The 25,830-nt window shown below is 37.9% G+C and overlaps 1 protein-coding gene across 2 annotated transcripts in view; it reads left to right on the top strand.

The window, feature by feature from the left end:
* Positions 1-25,830, top strand: part of pik3cb (phosphatidylinositol-4,5-bisphosphate 3-kinase, catalytic subunit beta) — a 115,098-nt gene that overhangs the window by 38,266 nt on the left and 51,002 nt on the right. Inside the window, exons 2-8 of one of the 2 annotated variants that reach the window (XM_036562384.1) lie at positions 7,574-7,757; positions 15,280-15,508; positions 18,792-19,012; positions 19,129-19,311; positions 21,396-21,563; positions 24,059-24,145; positions 25,561-25,812. In XM_036562384.1, coding sequence (XP_036418277.1) covers positions 7,608-7,757; positions 15,280-15,508; positions 18,792-19,012; positions 19,129-19,311; positions 21,396-21,563; positions 24,059-24,145; positions 25,561-25,812 — 1,290 coding nt within the window. In that variant the 5' untranslated portion in view covers positions 7,574-7,607. Of the gene's footprint in view, positions 1-7,573; positions 7,758-15,279; positions 15,509-18,791; positions 19,013-19,128; positions 19,312-21,395; positions 21,564-24,055; positions 24,146-25,560; positions 25,813-25,830 lie in introns of both variants that reach the window. The other variant, XM_036562382.1, reaches the window with a different exon arrangement.

Below are 25,830 nucleotides of genomic sequence, written 5' to 3'. Positions count from 1 at the left end.
GGAATTGGCATATATTTACTAAATTCAATACAGTTAATAAGGTAAGGTATAAAATATCCTTTCTGTAAAAGACAGTTTACAAATTACTATTTTCTGTTTTTTTTTTATTTATTTATTTATTTTTTGCATTTACTACTACTGTTACTGTTCGAATTTAGTTTGTATATATGCTGCCATTTCAACATAATTACAGACACAAAAGCTGCTCTTTAAAGCTGCTTTGTGACATCTGTTGTAAAAGGCACTATATAAATAAACTTTGATTTGATTTGACAAAACCATCAAAAATCAACAACAAATACTTTATTTTATACACAAAATGGATTTGCAAAATCTACATCTACATTTTCTAGCAGTTTAGTCTCAACAGCACACAAAAAAGTTGAGTGGTGTATAGATTAAAGGTCTTTTCTGTTTTATTGGAGAATACAAAAGGGACCTGTTGTACCAAATGCTAAGAAATTCTGAAATTCATGTTAAAATTTCAAAGATTCTACTCTTCACTTAGGCAGCATGGTGGCGCAGCCGGGTGACCAGGGTCCTTTCTGTATGGAGTTTGCATGTTCTCACCATCTCTGCGTGGGTTTCCTCCAGGTGTTATGGTTTCCTCTCACAGTCCTAAGACATGCAGTCAGGCCAATTGGACATGCTAAACTGCCTCTGGGTGTACTGTGTGTGTGTGTGTGTGAGAATGTGTATGTCTGTGTGTCTGCCCTGCGATGGACTGGCGACCTGTCCAGGGTGTATCCTGCCTTCCACCAGATGACTGCTGGGATAGGCTCCAGCACCCCCATGTCTACCCTGAAGGATAAACAGTTAAAAAAAATTGTGTGCGTACTCTTCACTCAAGTGGTAATACTGATAATATAATTTGTAACGAAAAAGTTATAATTTATTGGAAAACAGTGCAAAATAGGCCAATTTTCATTGTGTTTTAAGAGCTCTAATATGAGTGGAGACACATTGTCTAGCAAAACAAAGGTGAAAAATCAACATTTGTGAAACAAAAGTGTTTATACCCACTTAATTTGCAAACCTCACCATCATGAACTGACCCTCCTGATGATGCTACTGCTGCTGCGTAAACTGAAACTAATCTAATTAACCATTGCTCCGCCTGTTTTCCCCATTTTGTAGTATAATATTTTATACTAATGCTGTTTGCTATCCGGTGTCGATCAGAGGAAGATGGGTTCCCCTTTTGAGTCTTGGTTCCTCTCAAGGTTTCTTCCTCTTGCTCTTAGGGATTTTTCCTTGCCACTGTCGCCATTGGCTTGCTCATGGGGGCTTGGACCCGGATTTTTCTTTAAAGCTGCTTTGTGACAACACCTGTTGTAAAAAGCGCTATATAAATGAACTTGAACTAGAAGGTATACATGTTAGTTGAATGATTTGTTTTGGTAAAATAGTGTAGAAAGACCCTGTTGTCCTACTAATGTGCATCACCACCTAGTATTAGTTACAGTGCACAGTGTTAGCAAAGCTGCTCTGTTCCTCAGTATGTTTGCTATGTTTGCTTTGTTATTTTTAATGAAACCACTTTATTTGAAATTGTTCATAGACAGAGCTGTCTGTAGGGGCTGGGTATAAGGTGACATGGACGGAGCATTTTTGTACAGTGTTAATATATAAATCATAGGCTTTGTTTATACATGATGGTCTATTCAAACCCACAGTCATCTAAATTTAGACAAACCTAGAGTCACCAGGTAACAGCACTTAATGCTCAGTGCATTTTTGTGGTTTCCCTATTCTACACAACTGAGAAATGTGAGATCCTCGGATGTGATTCCATCTGTCACTGTGCTACAGTGACTGTTGTTGAAAGAGACAGATGAGGGTGAAAACAATGAAACACACTTTACTTACAGCTGTACAGAAGCGTTTTTCTGATAGGGAATAAACCCACTCTTCTCCACTGTAACACTACTTGATCCTATGTAACTAATGTAGCATAGCTAGCTAATGCACATCATTTAAAACCAGTTGAGTTTTAATGATTTAGCTGTTAAGGTACTTTGCACTCTTTTACACTACTTAATTCTAAGTAGGTTACTCAGTATGATGTCGAACTCTGTATCTGCAAGTACCAAAAAGTGAAATTGATGCATCCATAATAAATACAGAAATAAATATAAATGTGTATGTGTATATATCCAAAAATGTCATGATGAGTGGGCCAAAATTAGTTTTGAAATTTTATTACATAATTAAAGCTGTGATGATAGGTTAAAATAGGGATGTCCAATTACAGGACTTTTTACAGGAGTTTTTTTTTTTTTACAGCAGTGTCACCTGAATGCCTGGACATTTAGTCTCTTGCTTGCTCTTTAAGCGTGACTTGATCTCTGCTGTGGTGGGGCAGAGCTGAAAGCTGTAGGTGTTTGAACACTCATGCTGCATTTATAGTAAATCATTGGAATCACTGTAACCCCTGATAACGTTGTGCTAAAAAAAGCAATGAAAACTTCCTAGTTGTTTATCAGCTTAATTCTGTACTAACATGAGAGTAGCAAACAAGTTGCCAGCTGTGATTTTTGACATTTACTAAACAAAAATAAAAAGAAAGCCAAAAAAGACACTGTCTATCAGATGACAGCTTTTAAGCACACAACCTAAGTGTCTGGTGCCTGAGAGAAAGATTGTGATGGCAGTGTGAACTCTTAAAATTGCCACTTGCTGTTAACATCCAAACAGAAAAGAATGTGTGCAGTACAGCAGATGCTTCTTTGTTTTACTGCATTATAGAGCATTTGTCAACGATTGCAGGTGGGGTGTGAAGGGTTTTCGATGGTGCACAATTTAAGATCAATAATGGATCCAACATGGTGCTTCCTTTTATCTTTGCTATTTATTTCCTGCCTCCCTTTTTAGCCCTGCACACTCCTTCTCTCATCTCAATACTGAATTCTTTTGCAAGTCTCAGCTTGTAAAGCAAGAAAGTGTGAATTCCATGAGCTGTGTGCTCTCCCATTCTCTCATGAAAACTGCACATAAATAAGGATTTTTGCTTTAATATAAAAAGTGTGATGTTTGAGGAGTCTAAAGCGCTTTGGATCATGAATGTAACAAACATTGCACTGTATAAATAGATGGTGTGTGTGTGTGTGTGTGTGTGTGTGTGTGTGTGTGTGTGTGTGTGTATACGGTCAAGCATAACTGAATAATGCCCTTCTCTATAACAGAAGGGTAGCTTGCCTAAATTTAGGACTTTTAGTGTATAGTTGGTACTGTACCATAATGTCTACATACACAGGTACTCAACTACTTGTGTGTTTCCAAAAATCCTCTTGGCTTAATCAGAAGTTTAGTATTATCACCTCTGACTTTCCTGCTTGTTGTGAACTGTAAAAAAAGATTTGTAAAACTCACAGATTTAAAAAATATGTTCCTTTGTTTCAGATGCAGCATTCCTTCCACTCTCCCTCCACTCCTTTCATGGAGCTGGCTAGCAAATAACTTCTAGATATAGCGTGTGTGTGTGTGTGTGTGTGTGTGTGTGTGTGTGTGTGTGATTCAATTCTAGCACAACCCACTCAGTGATGTACACAGACTTCTTGTTTGACAATACTACTACTAATACTAAGTAAAATACAGATTAGATTGCAGATGAAAGTATAGCGATCCTCCTATTTAGTTTATAGTGAACAAAACTAATAAATACTCACAACATAAATTATATTTACGCTATTTATGTATAAATTTTACTAGGGCTGTCCAAATAATTAGAATGCATGAGTATTCGTTTGTTATATGTTTCTCTGTTTAGTGTTTGGTTGCATCAGTTTTTTTTCAACCAGGAAATTGTAGCCTACAGTAAATTTCACCTACAAAGGCCTTCAGATAGAACAGTGATTGTTAATATACAGAAATTTTTAAAAATAAATAGATGAATAACTGGATTATCTGAACGTGTCATAAATTCATGCCAAGTATCCGTGTCACCTTGCCTCAGAGCGGAACAACCTGCACGGCTTTCCATGTGGCCACTGAAGCTAAAACAGCAGAGATGCCTCAGAAAGAAATAACATGTGGGAGCGTTTTAATTTATGAGACCAGAGGAAGAATGTTCAGTGCAAAATTTGCAATTGCGTTACTTCGGCAAAGCATCTCTCTACCAGTCAGCTCCCCTCCCCCGCTTTGCGTGCGCAGGCTTACACACACACATGCTGTCACCTGGCTGCAATCCGAGATGAGGCAACATGGCACCGTTTGATTTGAGGTCAGTAACTTTAGCTTTACTATCAACTGCAGTTACCCACTAGTCCAAACACAATCTTATCCTTATCAATATAAGACAATGTCAATACAGAAGTTATCATTGATAACTAACATTAATCTAACTTTAGTTAAGGAACTTGCTTTGTTAAATTGCGCTACCTTGTTAATGTCCGATCGTAGCACATATTTATAGGTAGAGCTCCATTTAAAACTGTAAATAGGATATTTTGATAATTTACCACACAAAATAAATTACACAAAGCTGAAGCTTCTTATTTGCCAGCTTAAATTCTGACACCTCAGGCCGCTGAGACGCTGTGACACCATTTAAGGTGGAATAGGAAAATGCAAAGAAGCAGGCAAATAGGAAGCAAACTTCAGTCTTGTCTAAATCGCTGTTCAGAAAATGCTACCAGAATTAAAGCTACAGGTAGGATGTGTTGATAGCAAATCACTGAAAAAACATACTACCAGCATTGAAACTTCACAGTTCTAATTCGGCAGATTGTTGTTCAAATTTTTCTTAAATAGTGCAGCGGTTACATTCTGCCGTGTCAGAAAGCTGGTGAATGTTTTTTATGTCACCAGCATTATTACGCTATACTAAAGATATGCGCATGCTCAGTAGGGCCGCTCGGTGGGTAGAACAGATTGTTAGAATACTGGCACAGCAGCAAACGTACAAGATTATGTCATGCACATTCTCTGACAACCTCATCCACTGACGAGCAAGTTGTGTTTTCATGTAAAGTTAGACCATTTGTAATGTTAACTAATCAAATTGAAGTAGCGCTTACAAATCAAATTGAAGTGGCTCCTACTGTTTTAAGCCTAATGTTTGTGCCCTTAATTTATAGGTATGTATTTGACTAAAAGTAAATTATTAAATTATTTTGTATGTTGTTCTGTATATTCTCTGTTCAGTATATAATAAGTAAACCAGTTGAACATGGTTAAGCACTTTTTACTTTGTGTTGAGGGCTGAAATGTATGCTTGTCTTTTGAGCATTTGTGAACTGTTTGTGAACTCCTTAGCAGATCACTCATGAACTCTTTTACCATGCTCTGTGGGTGTGTCCTTTTAGCTGTGTCTTCACCATTCATACCCAATTTTAAAATACATTATTGATGCATGTGACTTCAAAATATACAAATTTATCTTTCTGGGAGAGCATACCCCCGCACTCCCCTAGAAGGTATGAATGAGGTCTTCCCACCATATGTTTACAAAATTCTGAGGGAAACACTGAGATTTATAGCAAGTTTAAAACTTGACAGCAAAATTGCAATCACAATCCCAAGTTCTTACTGCTACAGCGCCTGTTTGTCTGGATTACAAATGACACTTTGATATTGTGTGCTGTATCATATTTTAAAAGATTGACCCTCAAAATAAATTAATTTAAAGCAACATAAATTTGATTGTCAGAAAATATGCTGTAACAAAAATGAACTGAACTGAAAAATGTTGTTTTTGTAAGTGTTCAATTATTTTTTTTTTAAATTTGGTTTAATACTTTTGCAAGGCACTGTATATCAGAGAAGAATAGCTTTCACACCACACTAGCAAGATCATCAGATTTTAATAGCGTATTATTTTAAATAGAGTTTAGAACTCTAAAGAAAGTGATAGTTTGTGATTTGCCTGGATCTCTGTAGGGTTTACACTTCACTCACAAGTGGAAAGAAAATAGTTTTGATGGGTGTAAAGCATGTGTGTAGCCGGTTTAAACTAAATTATTGATTAAAATGGAAGCATATTTGTTCTGTCAAATGGATGACTAAAAATGCCTCACAAGGCCAGCCCTAATAATTACACTACACATATACTGCAGATATTTTTTTAATACCACTCCTGAAGAGACATACTGTGGACAGCTATTTTGCCCTACTCTTTTTAAGGCTAAGTACTAATTATACTACTGATTTTACTAAAACTAGCTGCACTGCTCTTATCTGCCCGGTAATCAAAATTCTATGGAGTAGTGCCTAGCGTCTAACTTTATCTATGCAAAAGGTACACCTTTCTTACCTGTTTTATACTGCAAGGTGGTACAAAATTCAACTTAGGCTACCTTTTGACCTAGATAATGTAGTTTGCTGGCAATAGTACCAAGCTTAAGCATACACATAACATAAAGAGGTGCGAGAAAAAAGAACGCAAGCTTAGGCAAAAAACAGAGTGAACATAGTGAGTGGTATCAATCCATAGGGGACACTACAACTTTCAAAATCTCAGAATTAACAGTTATTGCTTCTTGTGACCAGCAGTGCATCATCCAACACAGACAACACTCGCACATTACACAATCATTCACCAGAAGCAGTCCAAAAACAAAATGCCCCAAACGTAATTTTTTTTATTTTGCTATGAAAGGAGACTTTGAAGTTACAATAGCATGCTAAACAGGAGGCTGTGTAACTTGCTGCTAGACAGAAGAGAAAAAAAAAAAAAGAAAACTATAATTTTGGTCTTCATTAGAGACAAGCATTTGTACTTCTGCCAGAGCCTTACTAGCCTCCCCTCCATTTGCTGGGTCCATGCAAAACGTACTGGTCATCACCAGCATAGAGGAACGAAGTGACACAAATATTGACTCAGAGGTTGTTGAATTTTGGAGGCTTATGTTTGTAGTTGGCCATGACCAATCTGAAAGTTTTGCTACAATGGCATTTTAAAGGCCTAAAAATGTAATGTCGGCTGATTTTTTATTTTTTATATATTTGTGTTATACTCCAGTAGTTTTACTCCTAAATAGTATAAATTTTATAGCCTTGGGGCTGGAGCTGCCCACAGTAGCCTGTATTGCTGTTAATGCCTATACCAATAATGGACCGATAATTAGCAGCTTTTTTGGTATAGATTAAATTCTATTTTCGCTGATACAAAAATTTGATCAAAATTTGTTGGCCAACTGACATCAGCCCTAGGCCTTAAAATTACAAATAAGTCTCATCAAAAACAAGTCTTATTATTAGCAAAAATAGTCATAAAAATCTTAAACCACGTAAATGTCTCTTTCAAAAAAACATAACATTCCATAATGTGTTAATTTTGAACAGCCAAACACAATGTCAGTTGTAAGCGGTGCTAATAATAATTTTATTGTAAAAACAGCAAGACTAGAGCAATTAATTAAAGAGACCCCTTGCTTAAGAGAGTTAAAGCTTTTTTTATGCAACCTTTCCATAATCGCATATTTGCTTTGCCAAATGTATTGGTTTGGCACAACTATTTAATCAGAAGAGAAAACAAGACCAGGGGGACATATAGCCTTGAGGGGTTCTACCCTATCTGTGCATGTGCTAATTGTTGTATGTTGGTGTTACGTTGTTAATGTGCTCTGTTTAGGGTCCCATGGTTTGGCTGTGGTGTGCTCTCTACCATGCCTCCCGCCATGACGGATCAGTTGGATGTGTGGTCAGATCCAGGGCTGGATGGAGACGACCAGGTAACTGTGGATTTCCTGTTGCCTACTGGAATCTACATTCAGATGGATGTTCCCCGAGAGAGCACCATCCAACAGATCAAACAGGTAGGTGGGCTTGTCACGTTACTAGACAGCTCTTAATATAATGTAGAATTGATTTATTTTTACTTGCCAATTATTTTATTGCATTGTATTAATATGTTCTTTATCATATTTTGTCTTTAAACTAGTAGACCTTGTAGTCAGAAGTTTGAAATAGTTTAGGAAATGAAAATACAAAAGAATAGAATTTGGTTATGGAACAACAATCTAAATCAGAATGAAATTACCCTGTATTCAGAAGAAAAAACTGAGTAAACCTTGAGAGAAAAGGAGAACCCATCCTCCTCTGGTCCACACAATATAGCAAAATTGCAAAAACAATGAGAGAAAATTATGATTAAAGGATCAAGGGCTAGCCTAAGCATTAAACATGGTGGACTAGCAATTGAGCTGAAATATATTTATGAAAAATACTTAAGGTTAGCTATGTGGGATCAGTAGTCTCTATGGCAGTGTTTCCCAACCCTGGTCCTGGAGGCCCACTGTTCCACACAAATTAGTGTTTTCTCTGTTTTAACACACCCGCTTCACCTTAGTATGGGATTGTTAATGAGCTGATTACTTGGATCTGATGTGTTGAGAACAAAGAAAACACTGACATGTTTGGATAAGGGGCCTCCAGGACCATGGTCGAGAAACAAAGCTCTATGGCACATGCTGGAGGACTGCAAATGGTGAACAGTGGGGTCAAAACACAATTTTGCAAGTGGCCCACTTTTGCAGTTACTGTAATAGCAAATAAAACAGAAAGCAGAGATTTGTAAATTCACTTTGACCTGTATGTAAACAAAAAGAGTACTAATAGGCTTGCCTCTTTGCCAAAAAAATGCATCAGTAAATAATCCAACAATTTAAGAACAACATTCCTTAATGAGCAATTGCAAGGATTTTTGGTATGTCACCCTCGACACATAGCTGAAAACTACAACTGAATGCCCATGACCTTTGGTCCCTCAGTCAGAACTGCATTAAAAGCTATTTTGCTTCTGTGGTGGATATCGCCACAAGGACTCTGAAATATTGTTCATTGTTCGTCACTGTATCCACAGATTCAACTTAAGTTATGTGCACAGAAAAAGCTAGATGTCAGCAACATCCAGAAACACTTCCAACTTCTCTGGGCTCAAGCTCATCTGAAATGGTCTGAAGCACAGTGGAAATATTTATTGTGGTCTGAGGTTCCTGTGCTGAGGTTGAGCCAGGGCAGAGAATATGGACCAAGATAATGGGTGTTTGAGGTTCTGAACATTATGTACTTGTTCTATGAGAGAACTTGTTTTCTTTTCGTTTTCTTTTCGTTTTCTTCCAGTTTTTCTTTTTCTGTTTGTAATTCACTTAATAAATGTCGCCATATTTGCACTTACCTTTGGAGTCATAGTCCATAATTTGGTAGACCCAGAATTCTTGACCAACCACTCGACCAGGCGTGAATCCGAGAATCACAGTTATACCTACTCAATTATATGAAGTTCATTCAACTGTCTTTGCTTAAAATCTAACTTTTGGCATTGGCTTGAAGTACTATTAGGCCAACTCAAAGAAATAAAGTTCTAACTTTTAACTAAAAAATAGTTAAACTTACTTAATGTAATGAATTTAATCAATAAAGAAATTAAAAAATGAACTGACCTTGTATTAAGGTAATATTGTAAGTTGCATTTATTTATTATGTTCTATATATATATATATATATATATCCTGAAAGTCAGTATTTTAAACAAAGCCTGTTGTCACAGTTCACAGACGTGCATGTAAACTTATAAGGGTTAAACTGAAAATGTTTTATCGAAACAAAAGTAAAACACACATTTTAAAATACAATTTTGAGTAAAGTATGAAAAATGCATGACAAATAAACATGCAAGGGGAAAAACGTCACGCCCAGAAAGAGTGTCTAGCTGCAGTGGACAATCTGTCTTGGGACAAGAGGCCTCATTGCTTTCTTCTTTGAGCATGAGAGATGTATTTTTCCACTGTGAAACTGTATACTGTCATGTAAATATATGTAAAAATAGGTAGTCTAACCTGCCTGCTTCAGTTTTAACCTGGTATGTTTGCTGTAATTCTGCTGCAAAAGCTAATAAACAAACTGTTTTATGATTGACAAAAGAAACTGTAATCGCTGGCAGAGGGGGTTAAACACATGTTGAAAACAAAGAAGCAAGCTAGACTTAAACAACTTTTGCACATATAACAACCACTGAAATGACCAAAAGCATTTAAAAGATATACTGATTTCTTCTGGCTGTATTTCAGAAAAGTTTAAGATATGATGTCTAAATTTGCACACATCAAAGCTTAAGGACCACACAGTGCATCTCTGACACTGTGAATTTGCATATATCTGAGTATCTGTGCTACAAGTCTCTCCTCCTCCTCGTCCTGCAGCTTCTTGTTTTTCTCAGCACTGCAGTTCAACCCTAGATAGACATTCCTTCAGACTCAGAGAAAGCAAATTCAGCAGATTTAACTTTGTTAATTACATGTAGTACTGTTAGCAAGCTGCCACTGTTACTGCTCACTCTCACTGCAAAAATAAAGATAACTAAATAAAAGATAACTCTCTACCGGAAAAAACAATCAGCAGAGTTGTTTTATTTAGTGTCATCTTACTCGAGTAAGCTTTCTGAAATGTATCCTATGAAGTATTTCTGTGAGTTCAGAAAATACAGTTCTGCATTGCATAAAGCTAAAAACTCAAGTATTTAAAATAGAAGTAACTGATCCAAGATTAATTTGTTTCAGAGTGATGGCAAGAGCAAAGTGTGGAGGTGAAAAAAAAGCTGCCCAAAATTCAAAGCATACCTCCTAATCCGTGGTGGTGTTATGTCCTGAACCTTTATGGCTGCTTCATTGATGATATAACAGTTGATGGCAGTGGCAAAAGGAATTCTAAGTTATATAATAACATCTTATTAGCTCAGGCTCAGAAAAATGCTGTGAAATGGTGTGAACATTTCTGTGGTTTTAAGAACTGATGTAAATTTTTAATCTTGTCACAGACAGAGAGTCAGTAGACCCGGATTTGCAGAAATGATTTTATTCAAGGAGTGCTCTGTCCATCTCTGCTGATCTTCACCCAGTCTAAACAATCGTTCAGACACACACCTCTTATACCTTATTGTTGACTCCCCCCAGGACCCTTGGTACGTAAAAGACCAAAGTCAGTGTTCTCACTCAAACACACAGACTCTGTTTTTATCATTTTAGGGGACTTCAGCAGAGCACAACTTACCAGCAAACTGCCTAAATACAGATGGCATGTTACTTGCCCCTCCAGGGAGAGTAGTATTTTAGATCACTGCTACAGTGTGTTAAAGGGGGCTTATCACTCTGTTCCCTGTGCTGCTTTGGGCCTGTCTGATCACTCACTAATCCACCTCCTTCCGACCTATAGGCAGAAACTCAAGTGTGCCAAACCTGTAGTCAGTACCGTGAAGAAGTGGGCCACTGAGTATAAAGTAAGGCTTCAGGACTTAATGGAATTAACAGATTTGAGTGTGTTTGAGGATGCTACAAGTAGCCTTGATGAATATACGGATACTGTGACATCCTATATTAGCTTTTGTGAAGACACCTGTGTTCCCACCAGGACTCGCACTTAATATAACAACTAGAAGCCCTGGTTTAATGCCAAACTGAAACTGTTGCGCCGGTCTAAAGAAGTAGTGTATAGAAGTGGGGATTGGGCTCTGTACAATCAGTCAGGGAACACACTGAATGAAGAAATTAGAGCTGCAAAGAAGAGCTGTTCAAACAAGCTGAGCAGTATGATGTCCACAAACGAGCCATCGGCCGTCTGGAAGCACCTGCAGAACATCACCAACTACAAAAGGACCCATCACGCCCCCCAGCAAGGGGTGACTGTTGGCTGGCTGAGGAGCTGAACTACCAATTCTTGAATACTAATTCTTAAGAAAGCAACCATCATAGGATTAAACAACTACAGGCCCGTTGCATTGACCTCTGTAGTCATGAAATCCTTTGAGAGTCTGGTGCTCACTCATCTGAAAAACAACACAGATCCTCTGCTAGACCCTCTGCAGTTTGCATACTGGGCAGTGGACGACACAGTGAACATGGGAATCCATGTTATTCTCCAATAACTTGAACATCCAAGAACTTATGTCAGAATTCTATTGTTGTTGGACAGTTCAGCCTTTAAAGAGTAACTACACCTCACTATTTTCAGCTAACTCCACCTCTGGCTTAACTTTGAAAAATGCTCAAAAATGGGAGGGCACGCTTGGAGGGAGTTATATGGAGTTATAATCTACGGGTTTGGAGGTGGGGCTGTGAGGGAAACTGGCTGGGCTGGGCTGCTGTGTGTTTAGAGCTAGCGTACATTAGCTACCAGAAAATATGGAGAGTGACAAAATCAAACGACACTTTTGCAACTGAGAGGTCTTACAAGGTTGACGATTTTTCTCTACTACCATCCCCATCTTCGAAGAGGGAAGGTGTTTCTGATCCGGCAGTGCGTCTTGAGCCTTAACAGTATGAGCCACTGACTCAAGCCGCCGAAGAGTTAACGTAGAGCCAGGAAATGATTAGCAGCGAGCAGCAGAGAACATTCCCTAAAACCATGACAGCTAGCTTCTAATTATCTTTTTAGCAGGTCCATGTTCGATATAGCCTGATTTCTTAGAGGCACTGAATTTTGAATGAATAAAGTTAATTTCTTTGAACACTGTCTAAGTTACATTCAGTTTGACGTTAAGGTATGGATAAGAGGTTGACACAGTCGGTAATATTGGCCATTTAATGTTAACCTTTCCTGAACTGTTTCACTTTCACAAGTTCCAGTGTTGCTTGCCATTGACTCCTGTTCAGTGAGTGCACGCGCACAAGGGTTTCATATGTGAAGGGAAACGTGAATTGGATGCAACACCGGCAGCTTTATGGAGACTTGCAAGAATCCTCACTTAATCGGTCCAACATCTTTATTACAAACTAAACTGAGTTATTTACAGTTGGTACAGAAGTCTAGTATCTTGCAGCCTTGTGAGGTGGAGCTGGAGGTATTTAGCTCTGCGCAAGCGTGCGGTTATCTCCTCGCTCTAGGCTACTATGCCTTCATATTTAGGTGTGCGCCATGAGTAGGGCGTCATCAGGGGGCGGTAACGTTGTTTGACTGATTTGCATACTGTTTTTCAAAGCTAAAAACTGTACACACCACTGCTATGTCCCAAATGTTATAGTGTCTTGGAATTAAGGTCCTATGTACAAAAATGGGCACTGTATATGTATAGTTCATGGTCACATATGCTGCCCTCTAGATGGCCTCTCTTTTTCAGAGACATCTATTTTATTTCAACATGACCATGCTAAGCCACATTCTACACTACAGCATGGTTGTGTAATCAGAGCGTGTGGGTGCTACACTGGCTTGCCTGCAGTCCAGACCTGTCTCCCATTGAGAGCATGCATCACTTTGAGTGCAAAAAATGACAACGAAGGCCCCGTACGGTTGCACAGCTGAAGACTTAAATGAAAGAATGGCAAAAAATTCCCCTTTTCAAACTGCTTCAGTTGTGTCTTCAGTCCCCAAACAATTATTAAGTGTTGTTAAAAGGAAAGGTGATGTAATACAGTGGTAAACATGCCTGTGTTCCCTTTGGAACATGTTGCAGAATTCAAATTTGTAATAAGCTATATTTGTAGAAACAATAAAGTTCATATTAGGAAACGTCAAATATTGTCAAAATATCAAATGTTTTCGTACTGTTTTCAGTTTAATACAGATTAAACTGAATCTACTAATCACTTCTTTGTTTCGTTAGCATTTTACAGACTGTCCCATCTTTTTTGGAACTGAGGTTTAAATATTAAATTTAAGACAAAGCAATACTGATATAGTGAAAATAACAAAGAAGTCACCACTAATGTGGTGAAAATACTGAAAAATCTAAATCGCAAAATGCCCTAACAATTTATAAAACACCTCTTAAAGTTTTTCTGAGTTGTTTTGTCGCTTTGTCCACTTTAAACAGAACAAGAGGTACTGCAGTTTTACCAAATAAGCTTTGTTCAAAATATTGAGTATTGTAACGCCCACCCCCCTACCCCCAGATACAGTGCTGTTCTAAGAAATTCCCCTTTTTTTGATAATTATATTTTTTGTTGATGACAGTTGATAATTAACAAGTTAATGGCAATCATGCCATAATTCACAAGTCATTGCATTATTCTAAGGAATGCCATGCCGTCGGGATTATGGCTGCACATCAAAACTGTACAAGAACTAGGTGGCCGTGAAGAAAAGTGATGGAAACTCAAACTAATGCTCTGACATGTCCAGACTGGTATGGGATGAACTGGACGGAAGAGTGAAAGCAACACCACTCACGTACCCTCAAGTACCCTGCATACTTGGTGACTGTTATAGAAGAGCCAGGAACGCATGTTGGGTGATTTCCCGCTGAAACATGTTTACTAGATGCCTTAGGTATGTGTAGTTGTTTTTGCTCATAATAAAATGCTACTTCACATTTACCAAAACAGCTCTAAAATGTTAGCTAGCTGATTAGATAAACTGCATCAAATATGCATGTGCAGAATAAAATTTTTGAATTTTGTAGCACTGTGTCCCTGTACAAAACCCATTCATCCTAAAAATTCATCCTAGGAATAAAAACCGTTATAAGCAAAAATTGTCCATTTTGTCTCCTCATATATATATATATATATATACAGTCATATGCAGAAGTTTGTATACGTAGGCAGAAAAAAATGGAAAAATGGAAAACATTAAATATAAAAAGTGCCATAACTTTTGTACAGGCCACATTTTTTTCCAGTAAGTTAAATTCAGCAAAAACTAATTTCAGCAAAACTTATAATTTGACCGGAGTGCCTAAACGTTTGCATACAGACATAATACATATGATGTGTATATGCACGTATTGTTCGCTGAACAAGGCGTAATGATATAAAATCAGACAGTTGCTGGGCTTCAAGTTTGCTTTTTGAACTACAGCTATTCTGTCTGTGATGTCGATCAGCTCTGATCACTCTAAACAAATTTGTTTTAGCCTAACTAGATACGGTTCTGTGAAATCTAGTTATGTAGAGTTCAGAACAGTTCAGGTTCAACACAAATTGCTTTTTTTTCAAATCACACATTGCTTTCTTTCAAAGCACATTTTTGCCACAACGTTTCTCTAAGAAGAAATTTATACAAAATTTAAAGAACCTCCACATAATGTAAAGATTCTAGGAAGAACCTTCAAATGTGAAGGTTCTTTAAACTTTTAAAAAGGTTCTGCACACTAACCAATCTCTTTTTTTTTAACATGGTTCTTTAAGGAACCAAAAGTGGTTCTTTAATGGCATTGCTCAAAAGCCTTTTGTAAGTTATTTATTTATTATTTTTTAAATGATGCACTGGACATTTGTGCTGTTTTTGTTTTTTTGTCTTTGTTTTGAGTAGCCAGGAGTGAATATTAATGTTTGTGTTTGTACAGTTAATGAATTCTTATGTTCTTTAACCAGTGTTACAGTATTATGTTTGTGTGTTGTGCAGATGTTATGGAAGCAGGCACAGGCATACCCCTTCTTCTCCCTTCTAGGGGAGATAGATGGTCACATCTTTGAGTGTGTGAACCAGGCTGCAGTGCATGAGGAGCTGGAGGATGAAAGCAGGCGGCTGTGTGATGTTCGGCCATTTCTACCTGTCCTTAAACTCATTACTCGTAACTGTGGTCGTGCTGAGCGGCTACTTGACTCCAAGATTGGGGTGCTCATTGGAAAAGGTAATGTACATTGAAAACTGTGCATGCGTTGTGTTGGATGATAACTACAAATAATAATGAGCTTGCTTGAGGAGAGGTTTGGAAATGGGAACACATTGACACATGAAAAATTTAATAGATAAAAAACTTTTTCTATTACTGTTTTTGTATTTATTTTAATATTAGTGTTCTTCTAATCGAAAGAGTACTGAGTGCTCATATAAATAGCTTTTTAATTATGATTTTCACCGACTGGCCACTTTATTAAGTAGCTTAATCATCCTCCTTGTATTTGTCACAAAGGAACACTTTGTAGTTCTATAATTACATACTGTAGTCTGTCTCTTTATCAGCATGCTTTGTTTTACACTGTTCTTCAGTGGTCAAGACCCTCACACGACTACCACAGAGCAGGTATTATTTCGGCGGTGAATCATTTTTAGCACTTCAGCAACACTGACATGGTGGTGACGTATTAATGTGCTGTGAAGCACATCCTAGAGATTTTCATAGTTACTCGTTGAATCTGTCTGAGCTAGTCATTTTTTCAGTAAGTGACCTTAAGACACATTGAAAGCACACACCCTCTCTAGACAGTTCCCTTTAATTGAGTGGATCAAGTGCATCAAAACACTATTCTAGTGCTTTTCACTGTCATTTTGTGTACATATTCTGATATGGGGTATAGAAAGTTGGATGCAAGACTCAGGACCACAAAGTAAGGCTGAATATGAGAGAGTTTAGGCAATGCTTTCAAAACTGATAATGCTAAAGATGGACCGTTCCTCATTAGAAATGTCATAGATCTGAGGCGTGCTCAGGGGTCAGCTGAATGAGACAGTAACTTGGAGCTGAACACGAGTGGTGGTTTGAGTTCTTGATTAGGACAAGACTTTAGGAAATTGATTTGAACTTTGAGCAGATTTGTACTAATTCTGCAGTACATGAATTACTGAAATGTTAGGTGTGTGCTATAATTATATTGACTAGCCATGTAGAATGTTTTTTGGGTGTCTTTGACAGTGTACAAGGTTTAAGTGGATTTAAGGTAACAAATAATGCAAGGTAGCAGGAGACTTAAGGAGGCAGTGGATTTAAGTTAGCAGTGAATCTAAGGTAGCAATATATTTAAGGTAGCATTAGATTTAAGCTTGCATGAGATTTAGGGTAGCAGTGAATTTAAGGTTTAAGTGGATTTGATGAGGCTTTGGATAAGATCAGTAAATTTAAGGTGGCAGTGGATTTTAGGTATCAGTAAATTTAAAGTGGCATTGGATTTAAGGTATGAGTGAATTTGAGATAGCAGTGGATTTAAGGTGGCCGTGGATTTATGCTGCCATTGGATTTAGGGTAGCAAGGGATTTAAGGTAGCAGTAGATTCAAATAAGGTTTAAGTGGATTTGACAAGGCTTTGGATATCAGTAAATTTAAGGTGGCGATGAATTTAAGGCATCAGTAAAGTTAAGGTAGCTGAGAATTTATGACTGCAGTGGTGATAAAAGGTAGCAATATATTTAAGGTATCAGTAAATTTAAGGTGGCAGCACGGTGGCGCAGTGGGTAGCGCTGTTGCCTCACAGCGAGAATGGCCTGGGTTCGATTCCTGGCTGGACGACCAGGGTCGTTTCTGTGTGGAGTTTGCATGTTCTCCCCATGTCTGCGTGGGTTTCCTCCGGGTACTCCAGTTTCCTCCCACAGTCCAAAAACATGCAGTCAGGCCAATTGGACATGCTAAAAAAAATTGCCCCTAGGTGTGAATGTGTATGTCTGCCCTGTGATGGACTGGCAGTGCATTTTTAACGCTTTTAAATGTCATTCAGTTGTGCTTCTGTAAAAGTGATTCCAGTGAGCACAGCCTGTACAGACAGAATCTTTTTGTGGTGTCATTTTGAGTGAAGGAAACAGAAACGCAATGATTCCATTATAAATGCACATAGCTAAATACATATTTTAAATATTAATATGCAAATGCCTCATTGGTTTCTCAATTGTTTGTCCGTAAAGCCAGATTTGGTTTTATGTGGCATTTGTTTTGTAGGTGTGCATTAAGGCTCTATGTTTGGTCTGGTTTTATTCTGCTTGTACATACTGGCACTCATCACATTATCACCAATGGCTATGTATACATCTGTGGTAAGGGTTCATGCACTCAGTCATATCTGTAGTGGAGTAGAAATGTTGGTCTACAGCCCATCTACTTTATTACATCTATGAGAAGCCAAATTATCAGTTAAAACAAAGTACAGTTTTCATGTCATTAGGATTTACAAAATGCACAAAAGCTTTTCTGTTATGCTTACAGTTGAAAGCTTAGTCTTTTTTGAGCCTCAAAAATTGTAGCCAGAAATAAAACGCAAACTCCTTTAGATAAGTTAGCTCTCTTTAGCTCTTTTTTCCACTTTTTGAATACAGTTTTACAGCAGGTTTAAAACTTAACAGCAAAAAAACGTTAACAAAATTTTCTCTGTTAATATCAGAGAAAAGTAGCCTTGACACACACAGAGGAGCTGCTCTGCAACCACCACACAAACAAGATCATCAATATTTTAAGTTATTTTAAATATAGTTTAGGACACTATAGAAAGAGAGAGTATGTGGTTTGACTGGATCTCTGTAAAGTCTGGCACAGTTGGTGTGAACTGAAACATTGATTAAAGATTAATTGAGCATTGACCTGTCCAGGGTGTATCCTGCCCTCCGACCAATGACCGCTGGCTCCAGCATCCCCCGCGACCCAGAAGGATAAGCGATTAAGTGTGTTTGTGTGTGTGTGAGAATGTTGTTATGGTAATGTAGCACTAATATTTATTAAGTGTAAACGATATTATTTCAAAAATGAATAAATTCCCATTTCTTGCATTCTGTTTTAGTATTGCAGATTTTGGTATGACTTAAAGCTTTAAAGAAAATAATTATAGTGATAATTGTCTCAAATTTTGTAAATACTCATGATTTAGAGTTTTTGAAAAATTATAATAAAAGCAACAAAGTAAAATTAATAAAATTATGATAAAACAAAAACAAAATGATCATAAAATGACTATGAAGTGTAATGTAATATGTTTATTTGTATACTGTAGATTCATATGTTGCCTTTATTTGTAAAATGGTAAGTTAAACTATTGTGTTATAGCAAAGTTTTAAAATGTGAAAAAAAAATTTTCTAGCACTGACAGATTTTTTTGTTTTGTCATTGTAACATTTGTTTAATGATCACTTGTTATTTTGTGTTGTGTTGTATTTTTTTTATGTGTTAAAGGGTTCATTATTACAAGGCTTTAATGAATTTCATCTCTTGTTTTCAGGACTACATGAGCTGGATGCTCTGCAGGACCAGGAAGTAAAGGATTTTCGAATCAAGATGCAACGAATCAGTGAAGAGAAAATGCTGCGTGTGCAGACGATGTCATGGGGGGAATGGCTTCAGAGCTGCTTTCCTCCACAGATAGAGGCTGGGCCATTTGAAGAGTGTTATGACCGGAATGAGGGTGACATCAAAATTACTATGCACTACAACCAGTCACAGGTACAAACTTGCATTTGTGCAAAAACCTTCAAACTATCAAATAACAAAGTTACGAGTGTTGTGGAATAATCAGTATTTACAAATATCCCCATCCACCCTGCCCCAATGTCCCACAGGACACTGCAAGTCTAAAAGTGCCATTGAGCTGTACTGTAGCAGAGCTGATGGAGCAGGCTCTCCGAAAATGGCTGACAACTCATAGCTTGGAGGAAAACAAAGGTTGCCTTGGTGACTATGTCCTGAGAATCAGTGGCAAGCTGGATTTCTTGTTTGGAGAACACACACTTATTCACTACAAAGTAAGAATTAAAGACTAGGGTAATGTGTTATTTGAAAATTAATTCTAAACATATAGGACAAATATTTTGTAACATACATAATTTGCTCGTAAGTGATGTAAAATGCTTTATAAATGCCCCATGAACTGTTGTATATCAGCACATAATGTAGGACATAAAATCAACATTACACATCTTGCACCTTAAGGAGTGCAAGGGTCCTTTATGTAAGAGTACTGCCTAAGTGATATATAAATGCTTATGCAGTGGCATCAGGACAACTGTCTGATGTCAGATGGAAATCCGTTGGAAGTTATGGTATATGCTGAAGGTACTGAGACAGCTGTTTTTGCAGAATGTTCCTGCTGAGGAACTTTCATCAAAACACTATTCTAGTGCTTTTCACTGTCATTTTGTGTACATATTCTGATATGGGGTATAGAAAGTTGGATGCAAGACTCAGGACCACAAAGTAAGGCTAAGTATGAGAGAGTTTAGGTAATGCTTTCAAAACTGATAATGCTAAAGATGGATCGTTCCTCATTAGAAATGTCATAGATCTGAGGCGTGCTCAGGGGTCAGCTGAATGAGACAGTAACTTGGAGCTGAACACGAGTGGTGGTTTGAGTTCTTGATTAGGACAAGACTTTAGGAAATTGATTTGAACTTTGAGCAGATTTGTACTAATTCTGCAGTACATGAGTTACTAAAATGTTAGGTGTGTGCTATAATTATATTGACTAGCCATGTAGAATGTTTTTTGGGTGTCTTTGACAGTGTACAAGGTTTAAGTGGATTTAAGGTAACAAATAATGCAAGGTAGCAGGAGACTTAAGGAGGCAGTGGATTTAAGTTAGCAGTGAATCTAAGGTAGCAATATATTTAAGGTAGCATTAGATTTAAGCTTGCATGAGATTTAGGGTAGCAGTGAATTTAAGGTTTAAGTGGATTTGATGAGGCTTTGGATAAGATCAGTAAATTTAAGGTGGCAGTGGATCTTGGGTATCAGTAAATTTAAAGTGGCATTGGATTTAAGGTATGAGCGAATTTGAGATAGCAGTGGATTTAAGGTGGCCGTGGATTTACGCTGCCATTGGATTTAGGGTAGCAAGGGATTTAAGGTAGCAGTAGATTCAAATAAGGTTTAAGTGGATTTGACAAGGCTTTGGATATCAGTAAATTTAAGGTGGCAATGAATTTAAGGTATCAGTAAAGTTAAGGTAGCTGAGAATTTATGACTGCAGTGGTGATAAAAGGTAGCAATATATTTAAGGTATCAGTAAATTTAAGGTGGCAGCACGGTGGCGCAGTGGGTAGCGCTGTTGCCTCACAGCGAGAATGGCCTGGGTTCGATTCCTGGCTGGACGACCAGGGTCGTTTCTGTGTGGAGTTTGCATGTTCTCCCCATGTCTGCGTGGGTTTCCTCCGGGTACTCCAGTTTCCTCCCACAGTCCAAAAACATGCAGTCAGGCCAATTGGACATGCTAAAAAAAATTGCCCCTAGGTGTGAATGTGTATGTCTGCCCTGTGATGGACTGGCGACCTGTCCAGGGTGTATCCTGCCTTCCGCCCAATGACAGCTGGGATAGGCTCCAGCACCCCGCCGCGACCCAGAACGATAAGCGGTTTAGATGATGTATGTATGTATGTAGGTATGTATGTATGTATCCGTTATTAGTAAAGTATTACTGACAGTTATGATTGTCAGTTCTTAATTATTGCACTTCTTAAACTCAAACAACAAAAACATAACAATAAAAGTCTTAATAATATAGTGCAGCTCTGCAGTCAGAGCATCCCAAAACACTTAGCACTTTTGGTTTCTGTTTATCACCTTGTTTTTAATTTTCATTAGTTCTCTTCACAAAAAAAGTTGTTTTTTGTTCAGGTTTTAATCCTGGTAATGCTGCAATCAAAAAAGGTTCAATATCGGTCAGAGCCTAGTTTTAATGTAATAGCTCTGTGTTTTCCAACCTATTCTGTGTCAACATTTGCCCATTGCTAAAACAAATCTTGCTTCTGCTGTGCACACTTCCTCAAATTGAAAAGTTGTGTTTGTATGTGTGCATGTGCGCGTGTGTGTGTGTGTGTGTGTGTGTGTGAAGTACATCAGATCATGTTTGCTGTCTCAGGAGATCCCCCACTTGACAATGGTGCATTGCAGTGATGTGAAGGCCATGTTTGAACATGAAATCAGCACCATTGGAGCTGTGCTCACACGGAAGTCCTCCAATCCTCCTCTCCCCCTTCCCCCTAAAAGAAGAGGACTGTCAGTAAGTACAGTTTTTAACAAAATCTCATGAACTATCCAACTGGAGCTGAGAGCTTTGCAAGGTATTTTCCATTTGGATAGTTGAAGCACTGTGGAGAAATCACTTTGTCTACAAACAGACTTCCAAAAAAGTTGGGACAGTAGGTAAAATGCAGAAAGCAGTGATTTATAAATGTATTTTGACCACAAACAAAAACAGTACACAAATACATATACAACACAAAATACATAATATTTTACTTTATCGTCTTGATTTTTTGCAAATAAATGCTTATTCGAAGAAATTTGGAATGTGGGCAGTTTAAGACTACAAACATTGTGAAATGTTCACAAAACATTTTAAACTGGTGATGCAATCATGCTTGGGTATAAAACTAGTAACCAGGAAAGGTCTAGTCCTGTATGAGCAAGGATGAGTCGAGGCTCGGCATTTTGACAAAAATATATCAGCAAAAAAATCTAACGGTTTAAAAATGATGTCCCTCAACCAGGGATTACACGGATTTGAGGTATTTCACCTTTTATGGGGCATATAATGTCATCAAAACACCCAGGGAATCCAGAGAGATAAAAGAAAGGAAAAGGCCAAACAACACAACAGAATGCCCATAACCTTCTGCCCCTCACATGGCACTGCAATAAAAACGAGAACGTTTCTGTGATAGATATTACCGCATGGGCTTAGGAAGCCTTATGTCAACATATATAAAATACAGCAAACAAAGGCCCATTGCGGTTGCATAGCTGAAAACTTGTAGAACAAAAGAATAGCAAAAATGATGCTTTCAAAACTGGATAAGTTTGTATCTTCAGTGCTCAAACATTCGTTATGTGTTCTTGAAAGGAAAGGTGATGTAACACTGTGATGTAATACAGACTTTTGTGTCTTGTTTCCTCTCAAAGTTTTTTTCCTGTTGCTCTTAGGGAGTTTTGTCTTGTTAATGGGGGCTTGGACTCTGATTTTTCTGTAAAGGTGCTTTGTGACGATGCCTTTTGTAAAAAGTGCTATATAAATATACTTTAACTTGACCTGGTAAACAAGCTCCTATTTCAACTTTTTTGAAATGTGTTGCATGCATCAAATTTGGAATGAGTGTATATTTATAAAAAATAATGAGGTCATAAGGTAAAACATCATACTGCGTTTTTGTACTGTTCAACTGAATACAGGTCCAACAGAATTTACTGATCACTGCTTTTTGCTTTTATTATTTTTAGGATTTCACATACCCTCCCAACTTTTTTGAAATTTGGTTCATAATAGCTTCCTAGAACACAAATGAATGGTTCTTGACTGCTAGATACAAATGGCCTCCTTTTCTTATAGCAAACCAAAGGATACTTGCAAGTATTCTGAAAGCATCTTTTTTATATGAATGTATGCAAATAACATGGACGAATAACTACATCAGTTGTAAATTGTAGCCCGTCATAGAGGTAACCTAATAATTTCTGATGTTTTCTGGTTATTTTTGCTCCTCAGGTGACTTATACACCGATCAGGCATAACATTATGACCACCTCCTTGTTTCTACGCTCATTGTCAACTTTATCAGCTCCACTTATTATATAGGTGCACTTTGTAGCTGTACAATTACAGACTGTAGTCCATCTGTTTCTCTGCATACTTTGTTAGCCCCCTTTCACCCTGTTCTTCAGTGGTCAGGACCCCCATGGACCCTCACAGAGCAGGTACTATTTGGGTGGTGGATCGTTCTCGGCACTGCAGTAACACTGACATGGTGGTGGTGTGTTAGTGTGTGTTGTGCTGGTACAAGTGGATCAGACACAGCAGTGCTGCTGGAGTTTTTAAACACTGTGTCCACTTACTGTGTCCACTCTATTAGATGGTCCTACCTTGTCAGTTCACCTTGTAGATGTAAAGTCAGAGAAGATAGCGCTTCTGCTGCTGCACAGTTTGTGTTGGTCATCCCCTAGTCCTTCATCAGTGGTCACAGGACGCTGTTGGCTGGATATTTTTGGTTTGTGGACTATTCTCAGTCCAGCAGTGACACTGATGTGTTAAAAACTGTGTCTGATCCTCTCGCACTAGCACAACACACACTAACACACCACCAGCAAGTCAGTGTTACTGCAGTGCTGAGAATGATCCACCACCCCGATAGTACCTGCTCTATGAGGGTCCATGGGGGTCCTGACCACTGAAGAACAGGGTAAAAGGGGGCTAACAAAGTATGCAGAGAAACTGATGGACTACAGTCTGTAATTGTAGAGCTACAAAGTGCACGTATATAGTAAGTGGAGCTGATAAAATGGACAATGAGTGTAGAATCAAGGAGGTGGTCATAATGTTATATTATTAGCATATCATTAGTCATTTCTATTGGTGTCATACACAATCATTTGTAATTTACAATGCCAAACTGCCAGGGGTGTGCATGTGCGAGGTCGCGGACAGCGTGTTTAAGTGTGGATATACTATGAATGCTTAATATGATTCGTTTCACCACCATCACTTTCTTCTCTTGGTAGCAGATGCATACATGTGTTTGGGAGGTCCATTCTCTGTTTAAAATCATTTTGGTGAAAGGCATTAAGGTCAATGCAGAGGAGACGGCGAAGGTAAGGCGTACTGCTTTTAAGGTCCCTAATCTAAGCTCAGACCACTAAAAGTAGCCCTTTACTATAGTCTTGTGCAGTCAATCATAATCTGAGACCTGAACAAGGTGCACTAATCAGTCAAATTATGCATCTGCAAATCTGCAGTCGTGGAAATGTTCGCATGGGTGTCTGCCACCATACTTGCACATAACGTGTGGGGCACTGTCACATTAACCAAAACAAAATGTGCACATAATGAAGAGGAAACATAGAAACAGTTATCAGTTTTCAACATGGAGAAAAGGGTTGTAATATACCTCATTAGAGAAAGAATAGATAGAAGAAGTAACATTTGGATGTGATGAATAAGTGTATTAAATATTTATTAACAACAATAAAAAATATGTTGCATGTGGTAATATTCCGACAAGAATATGTGATGTTATTGTTTCTATGAAGGGAATCATATAAATGCCTATAATAATGAACATTGATGGCCAAAACACTTGATTTTTCTGTCAAATTTTTTCCTTTGTAGTGTTGTTTGATGCTTTTTTGTGTCCTAACCCCAATGCTCCCAGATTTACTTCACACATCTGCAGCACCATGCTCTGCATGATATACTTACCTATAAAACCTTTTTTTGTATCTCTATGTAAATTAGGGATGTGTATTCTTAAATAATGTCTGTAATCCATAAAAGATGCTCCAATGAATATTAGGTCAACAGTCAGCTGCGGGGAAGAAAAAAGGGAACTATGGCCAAAATAAATGTAGGGCTCTCAGCCTATTTTTTTTTTTAAGTGACAGCACTTGCATTGCACAACAGCTTAGTAGCACATTGAGGAATACAGTCTAGTCCAGTTTGCGAGACAGCCAGGCTGCTTCTGACTTCTCAATCATGTCCTTAACAAAGCATTCTTGACAATGCACTTATGTTAAAGCACTCGTATTTTAGAATGCTTTAAACACATATTTGCTCAAATATACAAGCACACTCGCCAAATTTTATAGTCCTATTAAAACAAAATTTGCCATTTCAGCGAATTGTTGGGTTGTATGTTTTTTTCAGCTTCCTATAATGAAATATAATGAAAACCCACATGACGATTTCAGTATTTTAAAACCGGCACCTTGAATGGTTAAAAGTGCCCTTGCACATCCCTGATGTAAATGTTTTTAATGTTCATTTTCATTTTTTTCATTTGCCCCTGCTTGACCTAACACTTGGGCTTTTATGCTATTCCTAGGGGAGCTGTCGTAACTCATTCACAACACTTATAACACAAAATAGAAAACAAATTTCAGATCAGAGTGAAAGGGTAGGCATTTTCTGTCCTAAAAACATGGACTAATGAAATAAACCTGTCTGTTCACATTGTGTCACAACGATTATAATTTAGAAATGCCATTTTCTCCCTTTCTCCCTCTGCTAGGTGCAGGTCCGTGCAGGGCTGTTCCATGGTACAGAGCTGCTGTGTAAGCCAGCAGTGAGCAATGAGAGCAGTGGCCGCTCTGAGTATGTGTGGAACAGGACTCTGGAGTTTGAAATTTCCATCTGTGACCTGCCCCGCATGGCTCGCCTCTGTTTTGCCATCTACGCTGTGATGGACAAAGTCAAAAAGCAGAAATCCACCAAAAATGCTCAAATGAACAAATATCAGACTATCCGAAAAGCTGGCAAAGTGGTGAGAAATTACAAAGTA

Source organism: Colossoma macropomum, unplaced genomic scaffold (assembly GCF_904425465.1).
Source record: "Colossoma macropomum unplaced genomic scaffold, Colossoma_macropomum, whole genome shotgun sequence".
Taxonomy (NCBI): Eukaryota; Metazoa; Chordata; class Actinopteri; order Characiformes; family Serrasalmidae; genus Colossoma; species Colossoma macropomum.
This window is presented reverse-complemented; position numbering and strand designations above follow the sequence as displayed.